The 18,687-nt window shown below is 39.8% G+C and overlaps 1 protein-coding gene across 1 annotated transcript in view; it reads left to right on the top strand.

Moving 5' to 3' along the window:
* The window catches only part of hhat (hedgehog acyltransferase), a 107,882-nt gene that overhangs the window by 47,461 nt on the left and 41,734 nt on the right, over positions 1-18,687 (top strand). The window contains exons 9-10 of the mRNA XM_007892478.2: positions 7,237-7,438; positions 13,558-13,702. Of these exons, the coding sequence (XP_007890669.1) occupies positions 7,237-7,438; positions 13,558-13,702 (347 nt within the window). The remainder of the gene's footprint in view (positions 1-7,236; positions 7,439-13,557; positions 13,703-18,687) is intronic.

Genomic DNA, 18,687 nt, shown 5'->3' on the forward strand with positions numbered 1-18,687 from the left:
ACCTGAGACTCATTCAGGGTTTGATTTGCATCTCGTAATTGTATTTGTCATCATTAGTGCCAATGTACTGAAATAAATGCTTTGATATGTTTATTTAGTCTGATAAGCTCTTTTGGATAAAGATTCACAATGAGCTTTTATCATCAGTTTGAATGCTGCTGTTCTGGGAATTGAGCTGTCAGGAAGCACTGAAGTAACATAGATTGCTTAGAATCTGGACAATTGATGGATAGACACTGGAGTTAGCTGGCACCTGTGGGCCAGTCTGGAGCTACTGGATTTCGTACAAGCCCCTGTGCAATGGGTTTGATGTGTTGTGGAGACTGAGAAGGAAAGGGTACGTGGGAAGCACTGAGGCTTCAAAAAAATCCCATTGGCTTAACATCACTCGGAGTTTCCTTTTGCTGACTGCAGGATGTGTAAGGCTCTGTTAGTGGGTACATTTACAGACCTGCAAATTCATGGTGTGCTGTGGGCAGGGTCATTCCAAGTGGAAGATTTTCTTGGGGTCTGTTGATGACATTGTAAACTTAAGCTACTTTCTCTTTGGATCGTGTTTTTAACTAGATATATTTAAAGTATTTGTACTGCCACCTTACAAAAATCATACTTGAAAGCTTGAAAAGCAAATCGAAATTCTGAATTATCCAACTTATGGGGAAAAAAAGGAAAGTCATCAATTCCTGAAGACTTTAGAAAAAGTTAGGACAAGAGACAATTGTAACAGGGCGGAATGCTATAGTTGGTAGCATGGATATTTCTAACTAAGATAATAAGTTGCACTGTGCATAAAAAAACTGACACATGATAATAGATGAAATGACAGAAAATGTGATTGTGGCTACTTTTACTTTGTACTTTAAGCAAATTGATTTCTGGTACTCAAGTTGATAGCCTGACAATGCAACGTCACTTTAAATTATTGGACGGAAAGATGCTGCTCACTGAAAGTCACGTCTGCTGCACAGGAATTCTGTTTCCGTAAGCTTGGCTGTCTATTTACTGCACGGTTGGTGCTATATCAAAAAATGCAATTGGAATCATTATATGTTATAAAATCTGGTGTGGATTTCTGGGGTTATTGACAGATTTTTAGCCCTACACCTATAGGTCAGCGAGTTACATATCAAAGCTATTTAATCTTGATCGTGGAGTCCTGTAGCTCAGTGGTTAGAGTACTCGCTTTGCAAGCGAGAGATCTGAGTTCAATTCCAGGCAGGGCGAAACCTTGGGCAAGTTTCCTCACTCTACACGCCTAATAATTATCCCTCCAAAAACCAAAAACAATAATAAATTGGTCATTTTCAATCTACGACTGTTTGTGGGACATTGCTGTGCGTAATTGGCTGCCGCGTTCGCCCACAAATATACAGTCAATTCACTTTACAGTGTCTTCTGTGAAGCGCTTTGGGACGTCCTCCTGACGTGAAAAGCACTATATCAAATGCAAGGATTATTATTATTATTATCTGATTGATATAACCTCACTAAAAGTAAGGCAGAGGCGCAAGATTAGATGTGTGTAATTGACCATATTCTGCAATACAGAAGCGGGGAGACTGTTATAGTTTTGTATATATCGGAATTTAATGTGAGGATCAAAAATTGGTAGGTATTGCATTGAACATATTGCTGCTGATCCAGCTTTCTTTAAACAACCAAGAGGTACCTAGAAGAGGAGAGACCAAACAGCATGCATTCTGGTTAGTTCTGCCATTCAGCTCACTTTTGTCAAATTGATCTGTGTGTTCTATTTGGTATTTTTCAAGCAAAGCATTTCTCCTTTGAGACCTGATGCTAAAAGGTTTTCTAAAAGACTGTCAGATCAGAAGTGCAATACTGATTTTGCAACTCAGTCCTGCATGATTAATGAGTGATGCATCATTTCCATAGGAACAGGCTGCAATGAAGACATTCTTTCCAAAGTCCACTGCAAACCTGAAACTACATCTGTTTGCAGTGTGCAGGCATACAGTATTGCCAATCGAATACTAACAAAGATTATTTCACAATGGAGACCATTTTTCTTTGGCAACGGGCGAGTACAAATCAAACTGCTGGTTAGGAAAAGCAGAATTCATAGTTGGTGCTTGTATTTTGCCCTTTGAATGGCTTTAATTTTGCAATTTTCTTCTAGGTCAAGTCCATTTCATGTTAGGAAAAGGATGAATTATTTGCTCATCAAGCTGAAGGATTTCAGTGCTGGACAATGAACTGTTTTTTAACACTCAGAGTCGACAAATCACGGGACAGATCGTGAAACATTTCCTTTATTTTAAGAGCTTTCCACCAGCCTCACCTAATTGTTAACCAAAGTGGATAGAAGAATGCGGATAATCAAATGCATTCTGCACTATTAACAATTACAGAAGGAATCCCCATCTTACTTCAGAAGGGTTCATCTGCTCATTTTACAGCTGTGCCTTGGGCAAAAGTGTCAACGAATAAAATATGTCTAGGTTCCTACTGGGAGAAACCTACATTACGATCTAAGAGAGGGAGCTTGGCACGCAAATTTTTGCTCCCCCTACATTGCATGGAGGATGATGAGAATGAAGAAGAATGTAATATTATTGTACTTTTCTTATTGGGTTTTCATTGTTCAAATCAAAGACCCCCACACTGTGTAGAGTACAGTATCTAGTCAATACCTGCATGTTCTGGCAGGGAGGTCATTGAAATAACCAGAAATTAAAACAGTAAAAACCAATGTAAGTACCATTAAAAAGCCCTGACTTTTATATTGTGAAAGTCTTAGTCATCTTAAAAGGAAGATATACCTTTTCATTCATCTCCCTAGTGTTTTAACAATAATCCTTGCATTTGATATAGCGCTTTTCACGTCTTCTAGACGTCTCAAAGTGATTCACAGAATAGATTGTCAAGTGAACTGACTGTATATTTGTGGGCAAAATGCGGCAGCCAATTGCGCACCGCAATGTCCCACAAACAGTCGTGGATTGAAGTGACCAATTTATTACTGTTTTGTTTCTTGAGGGATTATTATCAGGCATGTGGGGTAAGGAAACTTGCCCAAGGTTTCACCCTGCCGGCAATCGATCCCAGGTCTCTTGCTTGCAAAGAGAGTGCTCTCACCACTGAGCTATAGGACTCCAGGTTTTGTTATCTATATAAGACTCAGTCCTACGGTCTATGGAGAATCCCTTTAATTTAAGAGAATTAAATGATCCAAATAGGTAGATGATCTGTGCTGTAAATCTCTATAGTTTTATGATCAGTCTTTGTACCCGGGGAGGACAGTCACATAAATTATACAGAAATTGAATACCATTGTGAGTTCCATTTTGGTGATGATAATTGAATTTGATATATCATCTTATCACATTGTCAAAGCATCTGAGTGCTTTCCATTTACTGTAACGTGCAGTCACTGTGTATCTCGCCCACAAAATATACAGTCAATTCACTTTAAGGTATATTTTGCGAAGCGCTTTGAGATGTCCTGAAGAAGTGATAAGGAGCATTATCAAATGCAAGGGTTATTATTATTATTATTCGTAGGTGAACATGACAGCCAATTTGCAGACAGAAATGCCCCACAAAGAGCCATGAAGTGAAAGTTCCAATTTTATCTGGGGGATGGTTGGCCAGGGCACCAGGAGAAACTCCCTTGTCTTTTTTGTATGGTGCCATGGGACCTTTAGCTTGTACCTGACCAGGCAGAGGGGTCCGTGGTTCACCGTTTCCTCTAAAGTATTGCGCCTCTGACAATATTACTGCAGATCATGGAGAACAAATGGAGAACAAACACTTGAATGCAGTTTTGTTTAGAATATTATTTGCCACTGATGGCCAATGGTTGCTTGAACTGCACCAATTAACTCTGTAAATTTGGATGCAGTCAGGATGTGATTATTCAGTCCACAATTACCCAAATGACTGCATGGGGTTCAGGATGTTAATTAAAACTTCAACCCAGCATTTTCGGAATTATAGACGAACATCACTTCGTTAATATGTTCAGTCACACAAACACAAACAAAATCAACACATGTAATTGACTGGATTCAAGGTCATGGGTTCAATGAGGTGAACAGCAAGATACCTTAAAAATAATGCCTTGTCTTCTTCAAATCTACCATTCCCCCGCTCAGCTAAAAATGACCGACTTCATAATCCCCACCTGACCACTACCCCACAACCCCAAATCTGTCCCATTTTGTCTCCGCTATCTGGAACCAATTCCAGGTCCCTCCGCCTTGCCCCCTCCCTCTCCATATTTAAAGCCCTCCTTAAGACCTATTTTTTTATCTGCAGTTTTGGTTATCTCTTTCTCTGCCGTACCCTGCAACAGTCAGCTTAGTTAAGCATTTTGAGATGTCCTCCCAGTGCGAAAAACACTGTATCAATGTAAAGAATTTTGTTGTAATTGTAGCACGAAGCACAAAGAAACCCATATAGAATTAAGTGGAACATGAACCTCCATGTACACAGTGTTTTCTAGCTCATTTGTGCATATGTGGGGTACAATTCCACAGAGATACAATGTCAAGACTTACTCTTATTAACGCAACATTTCCGAGAGTGCAGAATCTGGCAAATCTGTTGATTTCAGCTTTACCTTTTGAGGCTTATATGTGGTTCTTAAATGTGCTTACATAAACAACCAGTTTCAAAATTAAAGATAAATTAAAATCAAATGTTTTTAAGCATTTGACAAATTCTGAATGCTTCGATTATGCTACGATAATCGTGTAAATCTAGACAAAGGAATTTCTACCAATTAATGTTTTCCTGACATTTTCTTAACAAATTTAATGTTCACTCCTGGTAAAGGAGAAAGCAAGAGGAAAGTACTTGTAAAAGCCATGAGGCAGCACAACTCTTTGATGTGTAAGGAAAAATAGGAAGAAATGGATAGCTGTTTTCTTCTTCAGCCGTTCAGTAATGCTTACCTCATGCATTTTTTTTACATTGCTAACTGTGAAATAACAATGCCATTTATTTTCTTTGCTTTGGCGTTCTTTCTTTTCAATTCTGCTCTTTTTATTTTTTTCCTGCTTTATCAAGTCTGAGGATATTGGCGATTCAGAATGATAGATACAGTTTATGTCATTTTTATCTTTCTAATGAAATTACCAGTGCCACAACAACACTCCTCTCCCCCCCCATCCCTATACTGAGCACAAACCGTACATCACACTATATTTTCCCAAGTGTATCGACTATTCTGGCTTTCATTGCGTATTTTGATATGAATGAGCTCAAAGAATAGAGTATTGTTTGCTGCGTGGTGCTATAATGCGTGCAGTTCTCCGCCAATGCTGCAGAATCCACAGAAACTTGGTGAAAAGTGCAGTGTCACCGTCAATCTATTTTAGATCATTATATGGCTGCTTGTCTGCAGTAAGTAGTTGTGTACGAGAAGCATCAGACACTTTACCATCTTTAAAAAGTAGGTTAGAACAAAATTAACTGGCTGATGCTGGGATGAAACAAATTATTCATCATGAGCGGGATTAAAAATTCCCAAAGCAAAGAGAACAGGATCACTGTATGCTGCTTTGAAGTTAATGCAGTAGTAGCAACTGCACAATTTTCTTGCGTTTTCCTGCAAATACACATTAAACTTGATGAAAACGTTGTTAGCGGCTAATAGCCATGGATTGAATGCCTAAGTAGACAAATGAAAAACAATAGACGAATCCCACAGAATGTTATGCAATGCTCAGAGGTTTCAGGAAGTGTTTTTAATTAATGATATGATGTCTGCCATTGGCAACTGTATTCACCTCTCCGGCCAAAGGTGCACTATGAATAGAATTCTGTTTTCTTGGTGCAATAAATTTGATAGACTTCTGTATTGATCGAATTCAAGATCCTCATCCTCACCTACAAGGCCATTCACGGCCTTGCACCCTTCTACCTCTCTGACCTACTATCCTCCCACGTACCTGCCCGTACCCTCTGTTCCTATGGCTCCGGTCTGCTCCACATCCCCCGCCCCAACCGCCCTACCATCGGTGGCCGGGCTTTCAGCCTCTCAGCCCCTAGACACTGGAACTCCATCCCCCATTGCCTTCGCCTTGCTTCCTCCCTTTCCTCCTTCAAGGCCGGTCTCAAGACCTTTCTCTTCAATCATGCCTTCAGCTCCCCTCTCGACTCTCTACCCCCTCCTCGCTCCCTCCCTTCCCTCCCCTCACCCTGACCATTTCCCCCCTGCTCGGGTTCCGACCCAACTGTCCAGCGCCTTGGGCCGTCCTTCCGACGTGAAAGGCGCTCTATAAATGCAATCTTGTTGTTGTATTTGATTAAAAGCTTTTGCATTTCGTTTGGACTGGAAACTTGCCGCTGAATAATGGATCTCATCTATCTTGCTATAGCAAAGGCTGTAAGATTTTCAAACATGAATTACATGTCAATTGGTTCAATGTAATGTACAAAGTAGGAAAAATACTTTTCAAAATCTACCAATTTGATGTCTTATACGGTAATACAAGTTGCTAACTTTTTTAAAAAAACTGATGCACAGAGAGCCATTCACGCGACTGCTGAAATGTGCACTTATTGAACTACATTATCTGTCTTAATAGAAAACTGACGTGTATATATAAAATATTAATTTCTTAACCCCCAATCCCAATTTAACATGCCACAAACAATCACTTGCTTTTCCATTTAGGTGAAGAAAGACTGCATCGTAGAGCAGGATTGCTATTTATAGAGTTTAGAGTGTTTGCAGGTTAGAGTTTAGAATCAAATCCATGGACATAAGGTTCAGACTTACAAATTTACAAATCTATGCTGTCTAGTTCAAGTGACTTATAATAATTTTTTTATTTGATATAGCGACTTATCACGTCTTCATGACATCTCAAAGCACTTCACGGAATATACTGTAAAGTGAATTGACTGTATATTTTGTGGGAGAAACGCGGCAGCAAATTGAGCACAGCAGTGTCCACAAACAGTTGTGGATTGAGTAACCATTTTTTTTGAGGAATCATTACCCTCGGAAAAGTGATCCACCAATCGACTAACAACTGGGTTCTTATTTAATGCTAGGTAACTAGAGGCATGTGAAGTAAGGAAACTTGCCCAACTTTTCGGCCTGCTGCGAATTGAACCCAGGTCTCTCGCTTGTGAGGCGAGTGCTCTTGCCACTGAGCTACAGGACTCCACTTGCATCCTAAAGTATTGATCTGGGTTAATTTATCAATCCCATTTGAAATGTTATACATCTGACTTTATTTAACCCTTTTCTTGTTCCTGCAGGTACATTTATATTCCAATGGGAGGTTCACGGCATGGCTCACTCAGAATGATGTTCTCGTCAGCCATGGCCTTTAGCTTTGTGTACTACTGGCACGGTGGCCACGACTTCATGTGGAATTGGGCGGCTTTGAACTGGCTTGGAGTAATGGTGGAGAGTTTCTTGAAAGGAATCTGTTCATTTCCACCAGCCCAGAAAATCATTGTAAGTTTTTGAATCGATGCAAATTCATTCTAGGTTTCCTCATTTGGAAACAAATGCCTGCTCTCTGTGGTTTCATGAGTTTAGCTGTTGATTTAATTTTAAAAGTTCCACATCAGTGCAATGGAGAAGGGAATAAAGTGGTACGGGAGAGGGGGATTAGGAAGGGTGGCGGTTCATATAAAGTCCAATGTGGGCTAGATGGCTGTGCTGCAACATTCCATGTACAATATGGTGTGCGTGCGGTCACCTTGGTAATCAGCCACCTCACAACTGCAGGTAAATTTTCACTATCTCTATCATTGTCAATGTTGAAAGATAGGCCGCCTGCTTCAGTAAACCGGGCACCTCACGATTCAGGACAGCGGTCCTTAATTGCGGCCTCCACATCGCCCTCCCCCGGTACAAACGCGGTACAAACACCCACCTCCGCTACTAACTTGTACAGTACACAGTGACCTAGGCCTCGGGCTTCTCGCACTGTTTCCTTGATGCTGCTACTGTGGGCAAAGTGGGCTCTGGTCGCGCATGCGTGGTGCGGGGAGTGTTCGGATGGCGGAAGCCGGCCGAGTGGAAAAACAACTTCGCCCGGCACTTGCGGCCTAACTTGAGCTCCTGCAGCCAATTCTTCGTAAGTGCTGTAAACATGCCACCACGGAAGGAGTTGTTCTAACATTAGACAGTGGACTTAATCAAAAACAGTGAGGGCAAAAGTCATAGACAGTTAGATTTGATTTATGGCATTGGCAGAACCCAAGTTGGATGCATTCTCAAAAGCTAGGCTGAATACATGACAGCTTTTGTTTTAAATACAACAATGCCTTTATTTTAATGAGATTGCAAAATATGGTAGTTGAATGTTCACCATCCTTGTCCATTACCAATGCCCTTACGATTACAGCAGTGACCTGAATCACCCAACCTGTTTCAGTAATCAGGTCACCTCACTAAGTAGGTCATTCTTGCCCAGTCACTTGAGTGACCGGATCAGTGAGGTTTTACTGTAATTCTTTGAAGGTATAATGGGTTATTTACATTTGAGCTTAAAAAAACAACGCTAATATCAACATTACCATGTTGAGACATCATTCATGCACAGGTAACTGTAAAGCACATTACAGAGTGATGATTAGCAACTTGTGCCGTTCAAACCTGCTGCTCATGAAATGAAAAGGGAAGATTTGCTGAGCAGTCACCATGGAATATGAAATCTAAAATGTTAATCTCAAAATTTTATAGGCAATGGAAATATGATGAGGCTGAAGTGGGTAGCGAGTAGGTTAATTGGTGTAATTGACTGCAAATTGAAAAAGGGAGCTAATTTGCTGTTGATGCGCACCTTTGTTTATTTGTGTTAAAAGCAAATTTTACGCTAGAAGTGATTTGTACCTGTTACATGGTTCTCTGGGGTAAAAGTAAATCAAAACCACTTTATGTCCATAAAACCTGCAGTTGTGAAGTTTTAAGCCACTTTACATATTTGCTTGTATCCTGATGTCTTGGCCAATCCCTCTAATAAAATTGGTCATTTACTTCATGGCTGTTTTTCAGACATTACTGTGTGCAAATTGGGTACCAGATTTGCCTACAAAATGTACAGTCACAACACTTTACAGTAAATGCTGTGAAGCCATTTGAGTTGTCCTCTTGTCGCAAAAGGTGCAAGCATTATGATTAACTCTGTTTTATACACAAATCATAAATACGAGTTAAAGAAATAGAGAACTTCTCTTACGAAGCATTGGGCAAGTTTCCTTACTCCACACTTCTCTGTTTACCATGCATTAAGTAGGAACCCAGTTGTTAGTTGATTGGTGGATCGCTTTCTGGGGGTAATAATCCCTTCAAAAAATAAATAATAATAATAATTTGGTCACTCAAGCTACGACTGTTTGTGGGACACTGCTGTGCACAATTGGCTGCTGCATTTCGCCAACAAAATATACAGTCACTGGAGTTTACAGTATATTCTGTGAAGCACTTAGAGATGTCCTAAAGACGTGATAAGGTGCTTTTATCAAATGTAAGAAATAGTATTAGATTCATGGGCATCACTGAGGAGGAAAATGGCAACTGTGAGTGTCAGGAGGATATCTCAAAGTGTTTTACAGGATTTATTGTAAGATGTAGTGACTGTATTTATAGGCAAATGTGGCAGCCATTTTGCACATGAGAATGCCCAACAAATAACCAAGACCTGAATGGCCAGCTTTATATCTGGGGGGTTATTAGTCAGATTACTAGGGGAAACCTCTTCTCTTTTCAAATAATACCATGAGATCTTTAACGTCCATCTGAACAGGTTTAATGTCTTGTCCAAAGGAGTCCTGTAGCTCAGTGGGTAGAGCACTCGCTTTGCAAGCGAGAGACCTGAGTTCAATTCCAGGCAGAGGGCGAAACCTTGGGCAAGTTTCCTTACTCCACACGCCTAATAATAATCCCTCCAAAACCAAAAACAATAATAAATTGGTCATTTTCAATCTACGACTGTTTGTGGGACATTGCTGTGCGCAATTGGCTGCCGCGTTCATCCACAAATATACAGTCAATTCACTTTACAGTGTGTTCTGTGAAGCGCTTTGGGATGTCCTCCCGATGTGAAAAGCGCTATATCAAATGCAAGAAACAATGCAATGCTCTCCCAGCACTACATTGGAGCATCAGCCTAGACTATGAGTTCAAAGTCCTGATATTGGGTTTGAATGATTCAGTGGGAAGCTTGCTACAAACTGAGCAAGAATGACACCAGCTTATTGTGCAGATTTAGCACCCATTGGATCTTGGAGTTATACCCTGTAGAAAAACAACTCTTGGGTCTGATGGGACATCACACGCTCACAGCTTTGCCATCTGTTAATTGGTCAGGCCCACTGATTGTTCACACATTGACCGAGTTTTAACCATCTAGGAAAAAAAATCAGCTAAGGCAATATATTCTAAATATAAGCTCCACCTCGAGTTACATCGAGTGGCTGATACAATAAGTGGATAAAATATTCATGACGAGCCAATGAATGGATTTCACACAGTGCTCTAGAAAATGATGGAGGCATCTCAGAAGAAATAGCCCAAATGTTCAGCAGCGTTCCTTCTTAATCTGATGGTAATTCTTCACCTATTGTTTCAGCCACTTATACTATTGAACCATTCACCCCTAAATTACATGTCTCTGACAGTCTACATTCAGATGGTCTAGTCCAATCATTCATTCCTCTTGTAATTTAGTTTATAGCTTAACAGACTGTATTTTCCCTTCCAAATAAAAGGCTTTTTTTTTATTTCTCAACATCCAATTTTCATTGAGAAGGAAGCACCAAATTATCTGAGGCTTGAAAGCACCTACAGAAATATTGATATGTCCATTGATGCATGCAATATAATCTGAAGTAAATCTTCAGGTAGTCTAGAGAAAGAAAGGAAGTTCAGTTAGGATTTATTTTTGAAGTGGTATATCATAAATGCATGTGTGGTAGTAATTGTACTCTTAACTCAAACACTTGATATTTATTGTAGCGTTTGCAGAGATTCTAGCAGGGAATGTTTGGGGCAATGGGTCAGTTGTGCTTTTATTAGTTCCAGAATCAAAACTGAAATTCGAGCCTCTTTTATGTTCGTCACCGTCGCTTTTAGCTCAGTTTTATTCCCATCTTGTGTTTGTCTCTGCCCTTTCAGAATATATATAGCAATGATGCCTGAGTCTTTGACTAGGTTTCTCGCTGAGCCACACAGAGGTTCAGTCACTTGCAAATACACAGTCACCCACTTTGCAGTAAAATCCAGTGAAGCGAAATGAGATGTTTCGATGATATGATCTGGGATTACATCAAGTACAAGGATTATTCTATTATGCAAGATGTATAAAATATGTTTAAACAAATGTACAGTATTACTGTCGTCAGGCCACATCTAGAGTACTGCATCCAGTTCCGCTCATCGAGACAGAACAAGGCTTTCCAGACCCTAGAGGCAGTGGACAGGGGAGCATTGAGGATGATCCCAGAAAGTAACACAGTCATATTCTAGCTGACAGGTTATTCAGGTTCCTGGTGCAAATAAAGGTTATACATTCCAAGCAGTGGCAATTACCAAGTTTATTTTTCAGAATGAGAATGATCCCTAGTGTTGGACGAATGAGTTATGAGCAACGAATAGATTACCTAAGACTCTTCAATCTTGAAAGAAGATGTCTCAGGAGGTAAACTCAGAACAATACTTTAGGATGCATCACGAAAGGTGAACAAGGCAACATAAGATTAATATCCTTTGCAACTCTAAACTTAAGTTGCCTTGTTCAAAAAGTATAATTTTTTTCTTTACCTAAAGGGTAATTAACAACTGGAATAAATTGCCAGGAAGAGTCTTTGAAGCTAGTACACCAGATTCATTTAAGAAAACGCTTGATAGTGTGATGGGAAGATGGTAGGATGGGTATTCTGGAAGGACGACTTCAGATGGGTCAAAGGGCCTTCTTCAACCAAACCAAATTTGTGATCTTGTGATGTGCCATGTGTAACCACATGTGTACAGAGGGAATTGGAGACTCTGCAGGTTGTAATTGACAATGATCTATTGATTATGTAAATAATAACTCCTTTCCCACTAACACTGGGTAGTAGCTACATTGATTTTCTTGACACTGGCTCTAGGGGAACCAGAACTGCATTCAGGACACTGAGTCCCGCCTGAGCCGAGTAGTGTGCAGCGTCATAGTGATGACTGCTCGATCAGATTAATTTCACGGTCAAACAAACACTCAAATTCCAGCTTTGGACATGATGCAAAAGGTTGTGTCCTTGCAGTTCCTGCTGCCGCTGGAGCTATCTTAAACCCCAGTGGCTTTATCAGATTGTTGCAAATCTTATGAACGTTTTGGATATTTTCCACCAAAATATGGTTTTCTTCAAGATATTCTGCAAGTACAAGCTTGTGGGTACAGAGGGTGCAGGTCAAGAGCTGCAAGTGGCAAATGGCAAATAACCTGCCAATCTCCACTGGCTAGACTGAATAAAATCGTGGGCACCAGAGACTGGAATGAGCTGTCGGCTGAAATATGACTGGTTTATTTTGGATATGATCTGAATATTCAATGGAAACCACCAGATGTTAGCATATATTCTATTTATAGTACACATTTTGTGTTGGAAATAAGAAAAAGAACCCTAAACCCCACTCTGCGTTTATGGATGTTTCAGAATTTTTTAACCACATTTTTCCAGTCATTTTATGGCCGTGTGTGTGCACGCGCAGTGAGTGGGGGAGTGTAGATGCACAGATAGTGGTTTGTCATTCCACCCAATACAACTTGTCGTCTTGTTTGTGCTGTCTGAATGGAAAATATGGGTAATGTGGCCTAAAAAAAAACACATTGTAGAAACTTGCAGCTCTGTGTATTTAACAGGAGATAATCTGCAATTTTTTTTAAAGTTTTTTAAGTTTGGCCCATGTTTCAGAAAATGCTTAGCATTCACTGGCCTGTGCACTCCTCTTCTGTAAATCTTACTAGAAAATGGGGAAACTCCCCCCCTATTATCTATCGGCCTAGATTCAGCCTTTTTAATAATATGTGGTGCAGTGGTAGGACTCGTATTTCTGAATCAGAAGGTTGTAGGTTCAAGACTCATGTCGGAAGTACTATCCTTCAGATTGAATGTTAAAAAGAGATCCCGTCTGCCTGTTCAGATGGACGTTAAAGATACCATAACACTGTTCGAAAAGAGAATGGAGTTCTGACCAATAATCCCCCAAATAAAATTGGTCACTTACTCCATGGATGTTTGCACTGTAGACTGATATTGAGTCTTGGGCTTCCTCTTTCTCTTGGTGACAATTTGTGTCCTGTGTAATATAATAAAAAAAATTCTTGCATTTCATATAGTACCTTATAACGTCTCAAAGCGCTTCACAGAATATACTTTAATATACTGTAAAGTGAATTGACTGTTTATTTTGTGGCCGAAAATATAACACCGAGGTGCCCAGACAACTTGGTAGGGGAGCGGGGGTAGAGAGGAAGAGTGAGGGGAGGGAGGAGGTATTTGTCGTGGAGTGGGTGGAGTGGAAGGTATGATATAAACTAGCTTTGATACAGTGTATTAATGGCTCACTCTTTTGTTCTCTTTAAGGAGAGATGTTTGTCAGCTAGGATGCAACGCCGGGCACATGCACTCTTTGCTGGTATTGCCACAGCTCTTCTCTTTCTATCCAATTTGGTGTTTCTTTGTGGAAATCAAGTGGGGACAATCTACTGGGACAGAATATTTGTACAAGGTCAGTGAAGCGCAGCCTAAATTCATCATTGTTTTAAGATTCCCTATTGTCTTTGAGTAAAATCTGAAACAGGTGTCATAAAAAATTTTATTTTGCTCAACTGTGTGAATTTGATACAGGCACAATATTTCTCGTAAACTTGAGTATTTATTGAGTCAGATACGATTACGTAGGAATGATTCCTGGAACTTGTAACTCACTTTTCCAATAAAACTCCCTTGAGATGAAAAATATTTTTAAAGACGATCCAGTGCAATTATTCACATTAAGATGAGCAATGGTATATGAAACACTCCTTATCATGAAATTGATGTGGAAAATATTATATTTAAGAATTGAAATCTTTGTTGGTCTGCTCTATACCTGCCTGACGTCAAGTTGTAAAGCTAAATACAGTATACTTAGCCCATGTTTCGTTCACAAATATACCGTCAATTCAATTCACAGTATATTCTGTAAAGCACTTTGAGACGTCTAGAAGACGTGAAAAGCGCTATATCAAATGCAAGGATTATTATTATTATGTATGAATTACCATATATGTAAGAAGTTTTTCTGGGATACACATCTCTGTTTACCTAACAGTAAGTAGGAACTGGTTGTTAGTCGATTTGTGGATCGCTTTTCCAGGGATATTAAACCCTTCAGAAAAATAGAAAAAAAATAATAATTTGGTCTCTTATAATAATAATAATAATCCTTGCATTTGATATAGCGCTTTCCACGTTTTCTAGACATTTCAAAGCACTTCACAGAATATACTGTAAAGTGAATTGACCGTATATTTGTGGGCGAAACACGGCAGCCAATTGTGCACAGCAGTGTCCCACAAACAGTCGTGGATTGAAAATGACCCATTTATTATTTTTTTTAGTCTACGACTGTTTGTGGGACACTGCTGTGTGCAATTGGCTACCGTGTTTCGCCCACAAAATATACAGTCAATTCACTTTACAGCATATTCTGTGAAAAGCTTTGAGACGTCTTGAAGACTTGACAACAACAACCACACCAAAATGACATTCGTATAGGGCTTTTCACATCGGGAGGACGTCCCAAGGCGCTGGGAAGGTGCATGAGGTTGCAGTAAAGAAGGGAACACAAATATAATAGCAAGTTCAAATAACGGTAAGAAGGTGCTGAAGGAGAAGGTTAAACTTTCTTGTTGTTTCAACAAGCATTAGAAAGGAATGGTTTGAATTAGAACCATATGTAACCAGCGAAAGAAGGTGAAACTATTGGCATCACACAAACGTGATCACAGCGACAGATGAACAGAAATGCTTCTATAACATCTACAAGAAGCATATATCTTACAGGAGGGATGATGGCAGGACCAATATGGATGGAAATTAATAATGATAAAGACATCAAGATGCTAGTTGTCAGTTGTCACCAGTCACCAGCTGGAGGTGAATGCGCAGGCAGTGAGCTGCTCAGGCAAGTGAGTGAGCGAGTGCATCATGGATGGCAAGCAGTCTCCTGCCCAGGGCAAGAGACAGGTTTTTTTCTATCTGCCCTCTTATGTTCCCATATTTTATCCACAAGAGCGCATTCCAGGATGTGACACTAATTCTTGGCTGGGCTGCTGGAAGGAGCATCGGATAAAAGGAAGGAGTTGCATTCGGAGTATAGAAAACTATCATCTAGCTTTTCTCCACGTGATCTGTGTTACCTCATAAGGCCATTGATTATTGTGTTATGGTGCCAAGTAGAATATGCACTTCCTTTGAAGTGATATCCTACTTGAGATATGAGATGTATGAGATAAAACGAATACAAAGCATTAATATGTTATGTTTTTAAAATATAGAAGACAGGTAAGCAATAATAACTTTGATGCAATATAGGTTTTCTGATGATCAACACATTATTGCTTATGTGTAATAAGTAAGGCTTGATTCAAAACTAATTTCAACACTTTCACCACTCTCATCTCCAGAATACTTTTGTAAAAAATGAATGTTTTACCCCATAAAAAACCCCCACATCAGTTAACAAATACAAGAGAGTGTGTAACCGTGGGAAATGTCCCAGAGCCATGGGTAATTGCAATGCAAAAGTAGTTTAGAGAAAGTAGGATGAAAAAGTAAACCCAGTTCAATCCTTTAAGATGCATCCTTATCATGAGACTTCTCAAAGCGCTTCAAAAGTAGAACAAAAGGACAAAGGTTTAGATTTGTAAAGGGCAATTTCAGGACAGATGTTCGTTGCACTGAGGGTAATTAACGACAAGAACAGGTTGCCAGTAAGTTGGTTTAGCCCAGGGCACTGGACTTGTTTCAAAAACAGCTTGATTCTGTGACAGGGGTATGGTAGAGTGGGGATTCTGGAAGGATGAGATCAGATGAACCCAAGGACGTTCTTCATCGAAACCAATCTTGTGCTCTTGTGAGATTCCAGCCTGAAGAATATTTTTCAAACACAATAACCAGCCTTGAGGAGACATTTAGATCAAAATTATTTTTGATCACCTTTCATAAAAAATGCTGAGCACAAAGAGATGGCAGAACAGTCAAAAGATTACAACTGAACCTGGTGATAAAGTCGAATTATCAGCAGAAACACTGATGCTACTTGTTTGTCAATCAAAGGATGAATTTGCACCTCACAGCACGAGCGCAGTTCAACAGTCAGTCTTGCTCGGTCCCATTCAACAAGTTGTAAGAAATTCAACACTAACAATTTGCATTTATAAAGCGCCCTTCACACTGGGTAGCATCTTGAAGCACTTACATTACAGTCGGTAAAATTACAGAGATAAGAGGCCCAGGTGCCATTTAGAAGCAAGATAAAACTTTTCTCATATCTAATCCACTTGCTGTTATTCAAAAATAAGTTGTGTCAAAATGTGAGCAAAGAGGAACATTTATTATGTAACACAAAATATTATTTAAAGGTTGAAATATATGTATAATATATATATGGAGTATTCTACCTGGTGTTTAGTTGTGTGAACAATGCTTTCATTCAAAAAAAAATAATTTTGTCACTCAATCCACAACTGTTTGTGGGATACTGCTGTGCGCAATTGGTACTGCATTTCACCCACAAAATATACAGCCAATTCACTTTACAGTATATATTCTGTGAAGCGCTTTGAGACATCTTGAAGACGTGATATGGCTCTATATTAAATGCAAGGAGCAAGGATGATTATTATTATTATTGAATAAGATTTTGCACGTTGGAGGAATATGGTGGCTGAGACAATAAGCAATGGTGGGGGGTTCAATTGAGCGATACTGGTTTGGCCTCTTCCCCACTCCTCTGCTCCCAGTGTACATACATTGTGCTGCTGCAGGAGGATGGAGAGCATAGGCCAAGTTGCCCTCCTGTGGTGGAGCTGAATGGGATTAACTTTGAAGTCAGTTTTCTTTAGTTCTTAAAAGAATTTACAGAAAACCGGCTTCAAAGTTAAAGGCTGTATTTAAGAATTTGCTAAATACTGGACTCTCTAGAATGCTATATAAATAGAGTAATTTCAGCCCAAATGTTTGCGTGTCTAATGAAACCTTCTATTGTAATCCCTGCTCTTTCTCCATATCCTCTGATACCCTCATTGAAACATGGAAGCATCTCATGCTTGATCTGCAACAGATCTGCATCTAAGGCAGTTTGTTCGCAGATTTTGATTTTCAATCTTTGCTGTATATTGGTTATTTCCCTTGTTCCTGCTTATTTTGTACTTCCTCAAAACATCATGCTCCTTGCAAACCTTAAGCATTGCGATTGCAGAATGTAAAAGACAGCTGGTTAACATGAATAGTTAAAAGTCACTGGGACTCCAGTTAAAATATTGGAGCAGTGATTTTAAATGAAGCAGAATTAACATTTTTACTGTTACCTCACATACTGTGATTCTTACAGCATTTAAATTGTATCAAATTCATAAAAGAGCACTCAATGGCCTACAGTGGAAATAATTGTGGATACGGAGAAGATAAACATGCACAAAATAGGATTCTTGTCCTACAATTGTGTGTAGGATTCAACTTGATGGATGAGGACTTGGGTCAGTGGTTTGGCAACTCCTCTGTGACTTTCCAGCACGGGTAAACGAAGTGTGTCGAAGATTGCAGAGATGTAGTTGGAAAACTTGATGACTAGCGTACATGAAAAATTATTTTGCAGGTTTCTGAGCATTGCTGGCTTTTGTCACCCTTTTCTATCGTGCTTTGTAACTGCTGGCTGCCTGCGCCTAGCGGTAGATTCTTCTATTAAACTCCTACTGTTATGGCATTATGGCATTGTGAATGGAGACCACGCACTGGGAGCAGAAAACTCTTCTACTAAAATTTGTGTTTGTTTTTAAGACCAACAAAAATGATAGTCAGACCAGCAAAGTCACAGGTCTGAATCCTGCCCTGGCTTAGCTGAAATCAGCTGGGCGCCACAGGTGAGGCGTTACAGTTGGTCTAAAGCCCCTTGGATTAGGCAGTGGAAACTTAGCAAGAATTCTCCCTCTGTTTGCTGTCTAGAGTCCCCTGCTAGTGAACGCTAGTGTGTATACGTACTTGGACATCTGGCGAGTTAAGGAGCAGACTCAGACGTGAAGTTCCTTGAGTAGACTGCCATCGCTCATTGCCAAGGATTGCTATTAAGCAACAGCCTAATAGTGCGATAGTGAAGCATGCCAGCAACGTAGAGCTACCCCCAGAGGAGGGCAAAAAGATTCAAATGTCCTCAGAAGATGGAAGAGGAGGAGAGGGTAGCAAAGTTGAGGAGCAAAAAGAAAGAAAAAAGAAGAAAGAAAAGAATGTTATTGGCATTGAAAACTCAAAAGTAGTGGAATTCTTTGCCTTGTAGCCTGGTTAAGAAGTGACAAACTCAGTTCCCATCAGAGGCAGGCGAACTCAATTGACAAGCAACTCTGGAAGTCCAGCCTTTGACCATCTGTTCTGCTTTTAATGTCAATGGGATCCTAGTACCTTGCTGAATAATTGCTGAACGTGAAGTACTGTACATCATAAAACGCTCGACTA

This window comes from Callorhinchus milii, unplaced genomic scaffold (genome assembly GCF_018977255.1).
Source record: "Callorhinchus milii isolate IMCB2004 unplaced genomic scaffold, IMCB_Cmil_1.0 Scaffold3, whole genome shotgun sequence".
NCBI lineage: Eukaryota > Metazoa > Chordata > Chondrichthyes > Chimaeriformes > Callorhinchidae > Callorhinchus > Callorhinchus milii.